Consider the following 15,129-nt stretch of genomic DNA (forward strand, 5'->3'; position numbering starts at 1 on the left):
TACAAATATTGTGGTATAGTCAACAAATACCTTTAGTATAGGCTACAAATACTGTAGTGTAGACTACAAATATTGTAGTCTACACTACAAATACTGGAGTATTGACTACAATTATAGAATAGACTACAAATACTGGCGTATTGACTACACATACTATAGTTTAGACAACATATATCTTAGTATAGACTACGTATACTGGAGTATTGACTACAAATACTGGCGTACGTCAACAAATACCTTTAGTATAGGCTACAAATACTGTAGTGTAGACTACAAATACTATAGTCTACACTACAAATACTGGAGTATTGACTACCATTATAGTATAGACTACAAATACTGGAGTATTGACTACAAATACAGGCGTATTGACGACACATACTATAGTTTAGACAACAAATACTGGAGTATTGACTACAAATACTGGTGTATTGACTACAAATACTGGAGTATTGACTGCAAATACTGGAGTATTGACTACAAATACTGGAGTATTGACTAAAAATACTGGCGTGTTGACTACAAATACTGGAGTATTGACTAAAAATACTGGAGTATTGACTACAAATACTGGCGTATTGACTACACATACTATAGTTTAGACAACAAATACCTTAGTATAGACTACGAATACTGGAGTATTGACTACAAATACTGGCGTATTGACTACACATACTATAGTTTAGACAACAAATACCTTAGTATAGACTACGAATACTGGAGTATTGACTACACATACTATAGTTTAGACAACAAATACCTTAGTATAGACTACGAATACTGGAGTATTGACTACAAATACTGGAGTATTGACTACAAATACTGGCGTATTGACGACACATACTATAGTATAGACAACAAATACCTTAGTATAGACTACAAATACCTTAGTATAGACTACGAATCCTGGAGTATTGACTACACATACTATAGTTTAGACAACAAATACCTTAGTATAGACTACGAATACTGGAGTATTGAGTACAAATACTGGAGTATTGACTACACATACTATAGTTTAGACAACAAATACCTTAGTATAGACTACGAATACTGGAGTAGTGACTACATATACTGGAGTATTGACTACAAATACTGGAGTATTGACTACAAATACTGGAGTATTGACGACACATCCTATAGTATAGACAACAAATACCTCAGTATAGACTACAAATACTGTAGTGCAGACTACAAATACTGCAGCATTGACTGCATGCGCAGCACCAAATGTCATGGACATTTACCCCCGCCTGTCCTGTTGGGGTACTTCAAAGCGGTTTCTAGGTGACACCTCAGCACCAGGTGTTGGCCAGCGAGGAGGAAGAGGAGGCAGAGGAGGATGAACATGTTAAAAAAGAAGGAAAGAGTTTCAGGAGAGGTAAAGAACAGTAAAGAAGAAGGGTTTAAAATGGAGACATATTGGCAGACAGAGAGCTGGAGCCACATTTTTTTTTTTTGGGGGGGGGGTCACTAGCATGAGGCCTCTAATACCCCGAACTCCCCTCGCCCCCATATGCCCTCCCTCCCCCATGCACTCCCCTCCCATACAGCCTCGCTTTGTTGTCACGAGCACCCCCCTACCCCCCCGACCCCCTTTTTAATGGTGAACTGCTCCTTAATGATGAGCAGTAAAAGTCGCTCTTCCTCCCTCGCCTGACAGGAAGTCAAGTAAAGTTGTAACATTTTACTACGAAAAAGTTTTTACACTTTTTTTTTTTCCTCTGCACTTCACAAAACTAGAAACCAAAACCTTTTGTATAATTTGGGGTCCTTGCCGGCTTTTTGTGTGCGTGTGCGTGTGTGTGTGTGTGTGTCTTTAACTCCCACCGAGAGCGAGAAAGGTTTGAATGCATTTTGTGATATTTATGTGCTTCAGGGCCTCAAAGACAGGTCTTCAATACGCTTGCTGTCATACTTGTAACGGGATGTGACTATTTGTAACGGGATGTGACTATTTGTAATGGGATGTGACTATTTGGAACGGGATGTGACTATTTCTTGGGTCTTTTTGCTCAATGGATTATTGGCGTACAAGCGTGTAAAACATGTTGTCTACTGTTAGCTCCTCTTTTCAAGCGCGGCGTGACCTTTTTAAAGGTTGGGCATATGAAATATGAAGTGATTTGCTTATCTCTGAAGCCTCGTGGATGCCTCCCAAAATGCTAAGTAACGCTGCGCAAACTGCTGCTGTAAATCTGCGTGACACAAAAGGAGAAGCCAGCTGAGGCGGTGACAATGTGGACCCCTGTAGTTGGCCGCAACATTAGGTACACCATCTGATAACATCCAACTGCAAATGATTCATTATGTTAATAATCTAGGTGTACTGTCAGAAACAACTCCCCGTATGACAAAAAGCGAGCGCTTGGTCAGAAATACCCGACACAACCTCGGTGTTGAGATCCGCAGTGTTGAAGGTGAAATTTCAAAGAACTGCAACCCCGCCATCTTTTGTATTCTTTCACCTTTTATGGTTGCTGACTGTATTGTAAGGTAATATAAAGTAATGTAAAATTATAAAGGACCCCTCATTCATCACATCTAATTCAGGGCTGGCCAAGAAATACAAATGTCCACCAAGCAGGATGATTACGGCATTAATCAATCAAATATTGAGTTGAGTTGAGTTGAGTTTAAGTTTATTTGGAACATGCAAGCATACAACATGATACATCACAATTTCCAGTTTCTCTTTTCAACATGTTCGCAAAAGAGTAGGAAGAAGCAGAGCTTATTTAATCCTACCCCTTTTCTTTTACATAACAGTTGCTAAATTTTTTGTTCACTTCCTGTTCTCAATGTAATCACAATATACTCCATAAGTAATCACAATAAAAATTAAAGCTGCAAGCAGCGTTGGTCGGGTCTGCCTTTGGCTGCTGCCGCCGCTACTCAAACCCTGGTCTAAGTCAGACCAACATAGAGGTTTTTATTTCATGTCTCTACGACATTTCTAACAGAAGTTACATGCAGTTTTGTCTGGGTTTTTTCCTAGGGGGCGCTAGAGCGCAATTTAAATTTTTAGGGTTTGTTTTTTTATTAGATGGCAATTTTCGCCAGTCCTGATGTGTGTGTAAAATTTGGTGAGTTTTTAAGCATGTTAAGAGGGTCAAATTACAGATTGGCGTTTCTGGATGTTGTTGATAAATGGCTTTCGCTTTGCATATTAGAGCTTTAACTTGCACTTTGAAGCATTTTAAGGGGGTCAAATTACAGCTCAAAGAGGCAAAAATGGCATTTTTTCAGGAAAATTTGCGCAGGGGTTTTTTGAAGGCGCGTAAAATCCAAACCGGAGAACTTATCAAAACTCTTTCAATAACTTTTAATCAGAAGGGATCAAAGTCTCTCCTGTGCGAGTTTGAAGCCGAAACGACAAACGGGCTCAAAGGAGATAACGTTTGAAAAAAGGTGACGGGTGTTTACAAAACTTTTATTTTGAAGGGGTAATTTTTAACTTCCTGTTGATTTTTGCTGAAGGATGTCAATTATTAAAATGTAGGTCTAAGTGAGACCTACATAGAAGTTTTTGTTTCATGTCTTTCCGACATTCCTACGGAAAGTTACAAGCAGTTTTGTCTTAGTTTTCTTCTTAGGAGCAGTTTTTTTCTGTGTTTTATTCAAAAATTGCGCTAGAGCGCATTTTTGAGTTTTTGGGGGGTTTTTTTCATGAGAGCGTAAATTTTGCCAGTCCTGATGTGTGTGCCAAGTTTGGTGAGTTTTGAACCATTTTAAGGGGGTCAAATTATAGCTCAAAGAGACAAAAATTGTATTTTTTGCGAACATTTTGCTTTGACGGGGTTTTTGCCAACTTCCTGTTGATTTTAGGTACAGAAGTTTCTAATGGGGAATCTAGGTCTAAGTCAGACCTACATAGAGGTTTTTGTTTCATGTCTCTACGACATTACTAACGGAAGTTACAAGCAGTCCGTTTTTTGTTTCTTCCTAGGGGGCGCTAGCGCGCAATTTTCATTTTTGGGGTTCGGTTGCTTAACAAGTTGGGAAGGTTTGCCAGACCGACGTGTGTGTCAAATTTGGTGAGTTTTGAAGCATGTTAAGGGGGTCAAATTAGGGTGCGAAGGAACGCACCAGTTTCAATATGGTCCTTGGCCCATGGCAAAGGACTCCTGTGGAGTCCTTTGCCATGGGCAGGGCGGACCCTAATAAATAAATAAATTATTGGTGAAGTAAGTTTTATTCCATACGATGAGATAAGTAAGATTATTTTGAGAATGAAAGAATGAATGGGTAAATAAATTCAGAATGATTATCTTGGTTCTTCTTTTTTGTACTTTGTAAACACTTTAAGTTTGAAGAGTTTCTTGAAGTGGATCATATTAGTACATTGTTTGATTGCTTTGCTTAATCCATTCCATAGTTTAATTCCACATACAGATGTACTGAAGGTCTTAAGTGTTGTATGTGCATACAAATGTTTTAAATTACATTTATCTCTAAGATTATATTTCTCCTCTTTTGTTGAGAAGAATTGTTGTATATTCTTGGGAAGCAGGTTATAATTTGCTTTGTGTATAATTTTAGCTGTTTGCAATTTCACTATGTCGTGGAATTTCAGTATCTTTGATTCAATAAATAAAGGGTTTGTATGTTCTCTATATCCAACTTTATGTATTATTCTAACTGATCTTTTTTGTAACACTGTTAGTGAATGAAGTGTACTTTTGTAATTATTTCTACACAGTAACTCAGATATGTTAACACTAGTGAGCAGTAGAGAATATGAAGTGATTTTTGGTCTAGAACATATTTGGCTTTATTCATTATTGACGTGTTTCTTGCTACTTTATGTTACATATTTTCATAGTTTGTTTACGGTCTTCTAAATATATGTTTTGTTTTTTTACATACTGCCACTGCAAATAAACACAAACTAACAGCCATATTGTCACCTTTACAATATTTTCACCCACAATAGTAGCCGTGAGTGTGTTCTGCTGTGTGTTCCCGGCGGATCCTCCAAGCCTCTTTGCTACTGTCGTCACCAAGCCACTACAAAATGACCACTACGTGGAAATACTTCATCATGTCCTGGGTAATTCCTTTAAGTTAGAACTGGGTTTAATGTGCTGAAAACACAGACGTAAGTTGTTCCACAAAAATCTTAGTCACCTTGACGGTCGTAGGGACAATCAATGGCCGTGTTGTTAGCATTCTGTGTTGACAGTAGGGCTGCAACTAACTGTTATTTTGACTGTGGATTAGTCAACGATTATCTTAATGATTAGTCAACTAATCAAATAATAAAGCGTACACATATTTAATGGCTCCAAATTTTACATTTAGTTCTAAATGCAGCTAAAGTTATTTTAGGCATGTGCTTACGAACAACAAAGCTGAGTATTTAATTCATAAATATTTACTTATACTGTAGCTGTGCTGCCCATTAAGCTGTTGCAAAAATTCTAATGAGTATTAAAATGTTGTCTATTTAAAAGAAAGGAAATGCAAAGTGCTGTGCTGAATCGTATTTTTGATTAATCATTACAATGTTGGCTATTTAATAGATAGTATGTTTAATCTTATGATACCGCCGCATTGGTGCCTGTCTGTGCGGTTCATGTTTGTTATTGTGCCATTTTTACCGCATTGGAAATTGACGGTACTTTAAAAAAGTACTTCAAATGATGGACACAAACGTTAGCTATCTGACTTTGACTAAAATGATAGTTAAACTTATTTTTCACACAACTTGTTGTAAGGCATAAGCTAACACTCTTACCGAGGTTGAGACCTAATCTTCCCTCCCGACGTCTGACATCATGTCTCCGCATAAAACTGCCCGCGTATTACAGATGTACTGCCATAAGAACAATATAGAAAATACAATGACCTGGATGAATGAGAGCATCCATACATACAGAGAAAATCCATGATGATTGGTTGGTCTTGGTATGATGAGTCACAATTGGCAAAGGTTAGGACGAAACATTACGGACTGGCCAATCAGAGGCAACTTCGAAACCAGGAAGCAAAATCATAACAGTCATGTCATGATGACAGAGAAAGAGGGACGCTTCAAGCTGACAACTCCAGAAAAAAAAAAAATCATATTTGAAAATGGCAGAGGGATTCTCCCCACGGATTATATTTTTCCATTAGTGATGAAGATGACGTGAAGGAAACCCACAGTAATGCATAACTTTAGCCATATTTATACAAAAGAATATGTTTGGAGAAAAAAATGCCCCAAAACTTAGTTTTTAGTTGTTTACTCTTTAAACCAAAATCATAACTGCTCTTTTCATTGAAGACGTGGAACACAAATTTGCACATAAACATTGCCAACTGTTCCCAAACGACGCACGTCATTGTTTTTGTCAAGATACAGTGGGGCAAAAAAGTATTTAGTCAGCCACCGAATGTGCGAGTTCTCCCACTTAAAATGATGACAGAGGTCTGTAATTTTCATCATTGGTACACTTCAACTGTGAGAGACTGAATGTGAAAAAAAATCCAGGAATTCACATTGTAGGAATTTTAAAGAATTTATTTGTAAATTATGGTGGAAAATAAGTATTTGGTCAACCATTCTAAGCTCTCACTGATGGAAGGAGGTTTTGGCTCGAAATCTCACGATACATGGCCCCATTCATTCTTTCCTTAACACGGATCAATCATCCTGTCCCCTTAGCAGAAAAACAGCCCCAAAGCATGATGTTTCCACCCCCATGCTTCACAGTAGGTATGGTGTTCTTGGGGTGCAACTCAGTATTCTTCTTCCTCCAAACACGACGAGTTGAGCTTATACCAAAAAGTTCTATTTTGGTTTCATCTGACCACATGACATTCTCCCAATCCTCTGCTGTATCATCCATGTATCCATTTTGGTATAAACTCAACTCGTTGTGTTTGGAGGAAGAAGAATACTGAGTTGCATCCCAAGAACACCACACCTACTGTGAAGTATGGGGGTGGAAACATCATGCTTTGGGGCTGTTTTTCTGCTAAGGGGACAGGACGATTGATCCGTGTTAAGGAAAGAATGAATGGGGCCATGTATCGTGAGATTTTAAGCCAAAACTTCCTTCCATCAGTGAGAGCTTTGAATGGTTGACCAAATACTTATTTTCCACCATAATTTACAAATAAATTATTTGAAATTCCTACAATGGGAATTCCTGGATTTTTTTTTCACATTCTGTCTCTCACAGTTGAAGTGTACCTATGAAGAAAATTACAGACCTCTGTCATCATTTTAAGTGGGAGAACTTGCACAATCGGTGGCTGACTAAATACTTTTTTGCCCCACTCTATATATAGATGCTGGTTATTTTTATTGTAGGCAGAAAAAAATAATAACATTATAGAGGTGGGCCAAAGGGAAACTAAATAAGTAAATACAGTGAGGTGCGGGGACCCCTAGAGGTAGTTATAGGGTGTCCCCAGCTAAATGACATATAGTTAATTGTAATGGACACTTATTGTGTCCATTTGTACACTCTCTGTTACGTGGCCCCATACATTGTTAATTGTAGCGTTGGTGTCGCTACAATTGCTATAATTCTCCGGGAATGGCTTCTGCTGTAGCTTCGCTACATTTAAGTGAGAGTGACTTTTATCTTAGCCTACTACATTTTCCAAGTAGCTCACCCATCACTGATGATACGTTAGCAAATTCAGCTTGATTTGTTGATTAGCTAGCTGAGCCTTCTAATATAAAACTATAGTCCTCCAGCAAAATAAAGAAAGATTTGCCTAAAAAATACTTTTAATTAGATCATTGCCTACTGTGTTGGGTAATGGACCAAATAGTAATATAACCAGATATCCCTTTTTGTCCCCCGTGTCGTTTCCTATATTTTTTTCTTACGTGCACCAAAACTTGAATGTCACGGTGAAAGTTATCCGCTGTTGTTAGCATTGTGAACTGTAGCTCGGAAACGGAAGTCCTGCTTGGTGAATATCTTTATCGATCGCCACAACAAATACTGCACTGTAAAACAGGTAAGACATAAATAAGACCTAATTTTACAGTTAATTTTGCCCCAAAATTTTTTAGAATATGCTAAAAAAAATTATGTTGTTTAGTCAAGCCGCCATATTTGAAGCTTGATGTGGGGATGGACGACTGTAAAAAATAAAAATAAGTCTATTTAGTTTATTAAATAAAAAGCACGAGTTAGGAAATGTCTTCCTCAAGGACTTGTGTTGTGTTCTGGCCAAATATTGAAAGTAAAATGAATTTGACCGTCTAAAGAACTTTTTGTATTGACTCTCGGCATATCTTGGTTACAAAATAAGGCATTAACAGGATGAGAGGATATTACACTAACAACTACTTGATAGCATTAATGTGTAGATGTTTTGTTTACTTATCTTAACAAATATTGCAGTGATTCTCAAAGTGTGGTACACGCCGGCTCCATTGATTGATTGAAACTTTTATTTGTAGATTGCACAGTTCAGTAAGTATTCCGTACAATTGACCACTAAATGGTAACACCCGAATAAGTTTTTCAACTTGTTTAAGTCAGGGTCCACGTAAATGAATTCATGATCAATTATCTAGTGCAGGGGTCGGGAACCTTTTTGGCTGAGAGAGCCATGAAAGCCAAATATTTTAAAATGTATTTCCGTGAGAGCCATATAATATTTTTTAACACCGAATACAACTAAATGCATGCATTTTTAATTGATAAGAACTTTTTTAGAGTACAATAAGTCTCCTATTATTTTTAGTAAAATTTTTATTCTGAAGCTAACCAATAATAAATAAAATACTTCTTACCAATAATGTGACTTCTTGAACAGGTGCGATAGGAAATGGATGGATGGAATAAAATGCACGAGAATGTTTTCTATTTTGAAGGTTATTTTTAACACTGTGATTACCAGCAAAATGATTCCTTACTTATTGTGTTAAGCAATGTCAGCTAAGATTTATCTGAGAGCCAGATGCAGTTTTCAAAAGAGCCACATCTGGCTCTAGAGCCACAGGTTCCCTACCCCAGATCTAGTGGTACGCCAAATAATCACTTAATTAAATATTCAAACAGTTTACTCTTCAAACTGTGTGTAATGTTAGTGTTCCCAAAATATTAAATATACTTGCTAAATAAAAGCTCTGCCTCGTCTTTCAAGAATATTCAGGCCTACTATGCTACTGTATTGTAATGTTGGTCATTATGGTGGTACTTAGTGAAAAAACTTTAAAAACCACTGTTGTGTTGGATTGCGTCTTTAAAAGTAATCATGGGGGTTGAGGGTGGGCGCCTCATAATATAATAACTTAAGGCGCAGGGAGGGGCTGCAAAGTGCACGGCTTTTTGTAGTAATAAGAGTAAAGAAAAAACCTGCAAAAATGTAAAAAATATAGTAAAAGGGGCAAAATGTAAACTGGAAAAATCTGAAATGTTAACAAATAACACAAAAAGAATGTGTAAATGCATGTGATTAATTGCAAAAAAGTTGCATATATGGTGTGTATACACAGATTAATTCCACAATGTTCAGTTTACCTTAAAGGTGTCTTTTTATACATCAGTTATCAGGTCCGTAATACGTCAGTGCAAAGATGAGTGACTGCGGGTAAAATTCACTCCCAAAAAAAAACCAGACGTCCCCTTAAATAAGACGCGTATTCAAGGAATACTGACAATAAAATTGTATTTGTGTCCAAGGCTATTTTTTAAAAGTTGTATATAATTATGCACTCAAGTTTGTGTGTGTATATATATATGTGTGTGTGTGTGTGTGTGTGTGTGTATATATAGATATATATGTGTGTGTTTATTTGTGCGCATTACGTGTCATTTAATGATACACACTTCAAGAGTATCCACCTTTTTATTTGCATTGGTGATCAAACCTAATCGTTGATGAGCGGCCGTAAAAAAAAAGTGTTATTTCGCCGCAGAGTTACCCTTTATGGCCTCTTCAATGACGCTCCGATCACTACGATCAATATGTTTCAATACATTCCTCCCTCGGTCGGCCCTGAGCAAAAGTGAAGTTTATGTTGAAGATATCGACGCCGCAAATTTTCTGTCCTGGTGGTCAAACTCTGAAGACCAAATCCCACACAGACACTGCGATTGTCCAAATGCTTTCAATGATGCTGTGGAATGTTCAAAAGAAGTGTGTGTGTGTGTGTGTGTGTGTGTGTGTGTGTGTGCGCGTGCGTGCGTGTGTGGCTTTAAGGGGGTGAAAGCCAGGCGAGTGGGGGGTCTCCTGCCTGACCTAAGATCTGGTATGCGTGACTGAACAAGAGGGAAGAGAGAGAGTAACCCGCCTCCTCCTCCCCTAAAAACTGCCTTACTAACTTCTAAAGACTCACAAAGGCTAATGTGTGTGTGCGTGTGTTAAAATCTATACTGGTGGTTCTCAAACTTGTTTCAGTAAGTCACACTTCAGAAAACACTTAATTCTCCCAGTGCCGCTATAATGACCAACATTAAAATACAGTAGCATAGTAGGCCTATGTATTCATTAAAAATAAGGCTGAAGTTTTATTTAACAAGTATATAATAACATTACACACAGTTTGAACAATAACATACATAGGAAAATAAGACTTTTACATGACAATATTTATTTAAGTGATTATTTGGTGTACCAACAGATAGAGCCCGTGTACTACTAGTGGTACCCGTACCAGTTTGAGAATTACTGATCTAGACTTAAAGTATATCCTCCACAGAAGATGTGTCCAAAGTGTGACTCGGGGGCCATTTTTATCCTGCCGCTATTTTCTTAATTAGCCCTCTGCCAATGAATGTTTTCATTATTATTGAGGTATATTAAATATAACTAACAACTACTTAATTTTCCACCTATAAAAGACAATAATTTAGTTCTGCAGATTGAATTGTTTTACAGCATATGTACTGTATAATATTTATCAAAGTGGTCCTTAATTTTTTTTTTTCCAGTGTGGCCAGCGGTGGAAAAAGTTTGGACACCCCTGATATAGATATATTATAATAATAATCATCTTGCTTAGATTAATTACAAAGAGAATGCAGCCAAATCAAGGCATCCATTTTGAGTCTGCTCATAAATAATAAAACAACACAACAGATTTTGCCTCTCCTCACTGATGAAGCAGGCTGGAGGGAGTTGGGGGTGTGGGGAGAACAGTCTGAAAATAAATGCTAATCCTTCAAGATGACACAAAGCACACTGCTTTTCCTTCATTACATAAATATCTTTAATTGTTTTGCTCGTAAGAATATAAAACAATTTGGGAAGATTTTTTTTTTTTTACAAACACGTAATATACAGTACATCTTTTTTTTCATCCTTGAATGTTCACACAGCTTCTTCAGCAGGTCGCACACATCCATATGTTCAAGCAGCTCATTGCATTACATTAAAATACACACACGCGTGTGTGTCTGACTTGTGTGTGTGGAATAAAACAACAACAGAGCGAGCTTGTAACCCGAGAAAGCAGAGAGAGAGAGAGAGATACAAATAATCGATTGCTTCTTATTCCAAGCATGTCTCCAAGCATTGGTATTTTCATCCGGGGAGGGACGGAGAGAACGAGCAGGAGGAGAAGAACATTTCTCCTTCTCCTCCGTTTACGAAAAAAAATAAACTAAACATGGAACCCTGATTTGTTTCAATTAATAAAAGAGGGTAAACATATTTAAATCACTTCAATTTGAAGCAACATTCACTGACCCCTGCAGGACCTCCTCCCCTCTTTAGCAAAAATACCTGAAGCTTCGTATGTATTTGTGTTAAAAGTTTGCTTGCATAATGGGTTTAGGGAGAATGGGACCGTGAGGCTGTTTGTGTAATTTCAACAAAAAGGTAGTTTGAATTGTGTCCCCTTCTGCTCATGGAGGAAAGGATGGGGGAGGGACACACACGCACACACAGACACGCACGCAGACTGTCCGTGTAGGCACAATTTCTCCCAGTCTCTCATTCTGCTTCTCCTCCTCCTTTGCACTTTTGTTGTTATTTTCAGGCTGCGAATGAAAGCTCCAAAGTTACAGAGTTCATGGACAAACACATGGGAGAAGCACACAATCACACAGTGCTGTGAGGTGCAGGTGGACCCACTTCCTGCAAGCCCATCACCTGACTTTCTCACTGTCCGTCATCTGCCAGAGTCCCAGGTTGAGCACTTTAAGGCAGGGCAGCTGCGTGATCCTCTCCAGCCCCCTCTTGGTGATCTTAGTACATCCGTACAGGTCGATGCCCGCCAGCTGGGTCAGGTGGTCGGCGATGAGCTCCAGCCCCTTGTCGGTGATGCGCACGCACTGTCCGATGTTGAGCGTCCGCAGCTCGTGCATCTGCCGCACCATGCGGTTGATGCCGTCGTCCGAGATGTGGCACGAACACAGCGACAGCGACTTGAGTCGGTACAGCCCCTGGGCGATGTACGCCAGCGTCTGGTCGCCGATCTTGTCGCAGAAGGACACGTCCAGGCCTGAGAGCCTCAGGGTGCCCATGGCCAGGTGCATGGCGCCCGTGTCGCTGATGTTGTCGCAAGAGCGCAGGTTGAGGCTCCACAGGGACGTCATGTGCGAGAGGTGGATCATGCCGGCGTCCGAGATGCCGCCGCAGAAGCTCAGGTTGAGGACCCTCAGCTCGGTCAGACCCTTGGAGATGTGCTTTAGAGACAGGTCTGTCAGTTTCTGGCAGTCCTGGAGGGTCAGGTACTCCAAGCTCAGGCAGCCCTCGGCGGCGCTGCGGGTCATGCCGGCCAAGTGTCCAATGCCCACGTCTGAGACGTGGCGGCAGGACCTCAAGTTGAGGCTCTTGAGTCTGTGGAGGCCCCAGGCGATGAGCAGGAGCCCCGTGTTGGTGATGTTGCTGCAACCTCCCAGCTCCAGAACCTCCAAGTTCTTTAAGTACTGGGCGATCCGGCCCAGGCTGGAGTCGGTGATCTGCTTGCAGAGGCTCAGGTTCAACACCCTCAGGGACGGGATCTCCTGCACAAATGCGTGGCCCAGCCCGTTGTCGGTCAGGTTGTAGCAGCCCGAGAGGTTGAGGGACTCGATGTTGGGCATTCCCTGGATCACGTAGCTCAGGCTGCGGCGCAGCGACAAGATCTGGACCCTCCGGATGCCTCTGGCCTGCAGGCTGGGGAACAAGGAGGGATTGGCCCGGCGGAGGTGCAGCTTGGCCTCCACGCCTCTCCACACTGACTTGTGGTAGGACGCGTCCCTCCAAGCCAGGCACACTTGGGCCACCCTGCCTTTGTCCCTCACGTCCAGGTGGCTGAAAATCATTGCCAAAATTTCCGGGAAGAGGCACGAAATGTGCGTCTCCATTGTTTTTCAAAACCCAGGCATATAAAAATGATTACTCCACACCCCCACTGCCAAGAAAACAATCTCAATGATGCAAAAAGTAGCAACAAGACTTTTGTTTTCTCTTCGTGGCTCGCCGGGAAGGTCGGCAATCACAAAACTCTCTTCAGCCGCAGTCACGTTGAAAAAAGAAAGCAAATAGACACACACAAAAAAAGCGTTTATCCTCCGCCGAGAAAGAGGAAGAAGAAGAAGAGGAAGAAGGAGGAGGAGGAGAGGAAACGGCGTCAATCCTTCCCCTCTCTCTCTCTCTCTCTCTCTCTCTTCCTCTCTCACTCACACGACGTTTCCTTCTCGTATTGTCGCCGTAAAAAGGCGTCTTTTCTCGGCCGGGGCGGGTCCAGACGGTCGTGCATTTCAGAGGCGGAAAGTGTGGCGTCCAGTAGCGGCCGGAAGAAGTTTCATGGCGGGGAAGAGCGAGTAGAAGACGTCCTGCTTCAGTCTTTGTCTGCTCTTTTCAAACCGACTTGGCAAAGACGAGACGACTATGCTCCCCTCCGAGGGGTGCACAAATATTTTTTTTAAATACATAAACCATTTCAAACATATTTCCACAACGCTAGCAATACTAGGACGTGTTTATACCCGACTACTATGCAACGGTTCGCACCGGAGCGCGTTATGGCGGAAATAGAGCGTAAGTGTGGTGTTTTGCGGGGACATTTGTCCTCCCTGTGGCAGACAAGTTGGTACATTCCGCCTCAGCTGGAACTGTGCGAACTGTTTCCCTTGGAAACCAACTTCTTATAATTCTCTTCACTCTCAGCTTTAACCCTTTCATCGCCACACACGGACAACGCGCCGGATAACTTTAACAACTTGTTGGACTTTCGTGGTCTCTTTCAAAAAAGCGCAAGTATGTAAAAAATAATGCCCTAATGTGTGGATAAAATTTGAATGTATTTGTCTTTTTAGTAGTGCTGTCAAACCGGTATTTAGTGTGGCCCTAAATCACTGGTTCTCAACCTTTTTTTCAGTGATGTACCCCCTGTCAACATTTGTTTAATTCAAGTACCCCCTAATCAGAGCAAAGCATTTTTGGTTGACAAAAAAGAGATACAGAAGTAAAATAAAGCACTATGTCATCAGTTTCTGATTTATTAAATTGTATAACAGTGCAAAATATTGCTGATTTGTAGTGGTCTTTCTTGAACTATTTGGAAAAAAATATATAACAATAACTAAAAACTTGTTGAAAAATAAAGAAGTGATTCAATTATAAATAAAGATTTCTACACATAGAAGTAATCATCAACTTAAAGTGCCCTCTTTGGGGATTGTAATAGAGATCCATCTCGATTGATGAACTTAATTCTAAACATTTCTTTACACAAAAAAAGAAATCGTTAACATCAATATTTATGGAACATGTCCACAAAAAATCTGTCTGTCAACACTGAATATTGCATTGTTGCATTTCTTTTCACAGTTTATGAACTTTCATTCATATTTTGTTGAAGTATTATTCAATAAATATATTTATAAAGGATTTTTGAATTGTTGCACTTTGTAGAATATTTTTTTTTAAATCTCACGTACCCCTTGGCATACCTTCAAGTATCCCCAGGGGTACGCGTACCCCCATTTGAGAACCACTGCCCTAAATAAGATTTAGTTTGTTTAATATTACTTATTATGTTTATTATTGGACTCCTTGAAGTTCACACACTCACACACTGTGTGTTTACCTGCACTAAAACTTTTCTTTATGTAGGATTATCATTAGTGGATAATAATAACTGTAATAATAATAATAAATCATTATTATGAATGTTATTATTGTATCTACATGAAGTTGAAGGGGAACTGCACTTTTGTTTTTTATTGATGCCTATCA

The 15,129-nt window shown here is 39.7% G+C and overlaps 2 protein-coding genes across 2 annotated transcripts in view; one reads left to right on the plus strand and one right to left on the minus strand.

The window, feature by feature from the left end:
- wnt5b (wingless-type MMTV integration site family, member 5b) overlaps positions 1–15,129 on the plus strand; it is a 142,497-nt gene that overhangs the window by 45,415 nt on the left and 81,953 nt on the right. The gene's annotated exons all lie outside the window — the stretch shown is intronic.
- fbxl14b (F-box and leucine-rich repeat protein 14b) lies at positions 11,153–13,780 on the minus strand. Its single transcript, XM_061912327.1, has one exon. It carries the CDS (start codon positions 13,251–13,253, stop codon positions 12,051–12,053), a length of 1,203 nt encoding a protein of 400 aa, XP_061768311.1. The 5' UTR covers positions 13,254–13,780; the 3' UTR covers positions 11,153–12,050.

This window comes from Nerophis ophidion, linkage group LG10, assembly GCF_033978795.1.
Source record: "Nerophis ophidion isolate RoL-2023_Sa linkage group LG10, RoL_Noph_v1.0, whole genome shotgun sequence".
Lineage (NCBI taxonomy): Eukaryota > Metazoa > Chordata > Actinopteri > Syngnathiformes > Syngnathidae > Nerophis > Nerophis ophidion.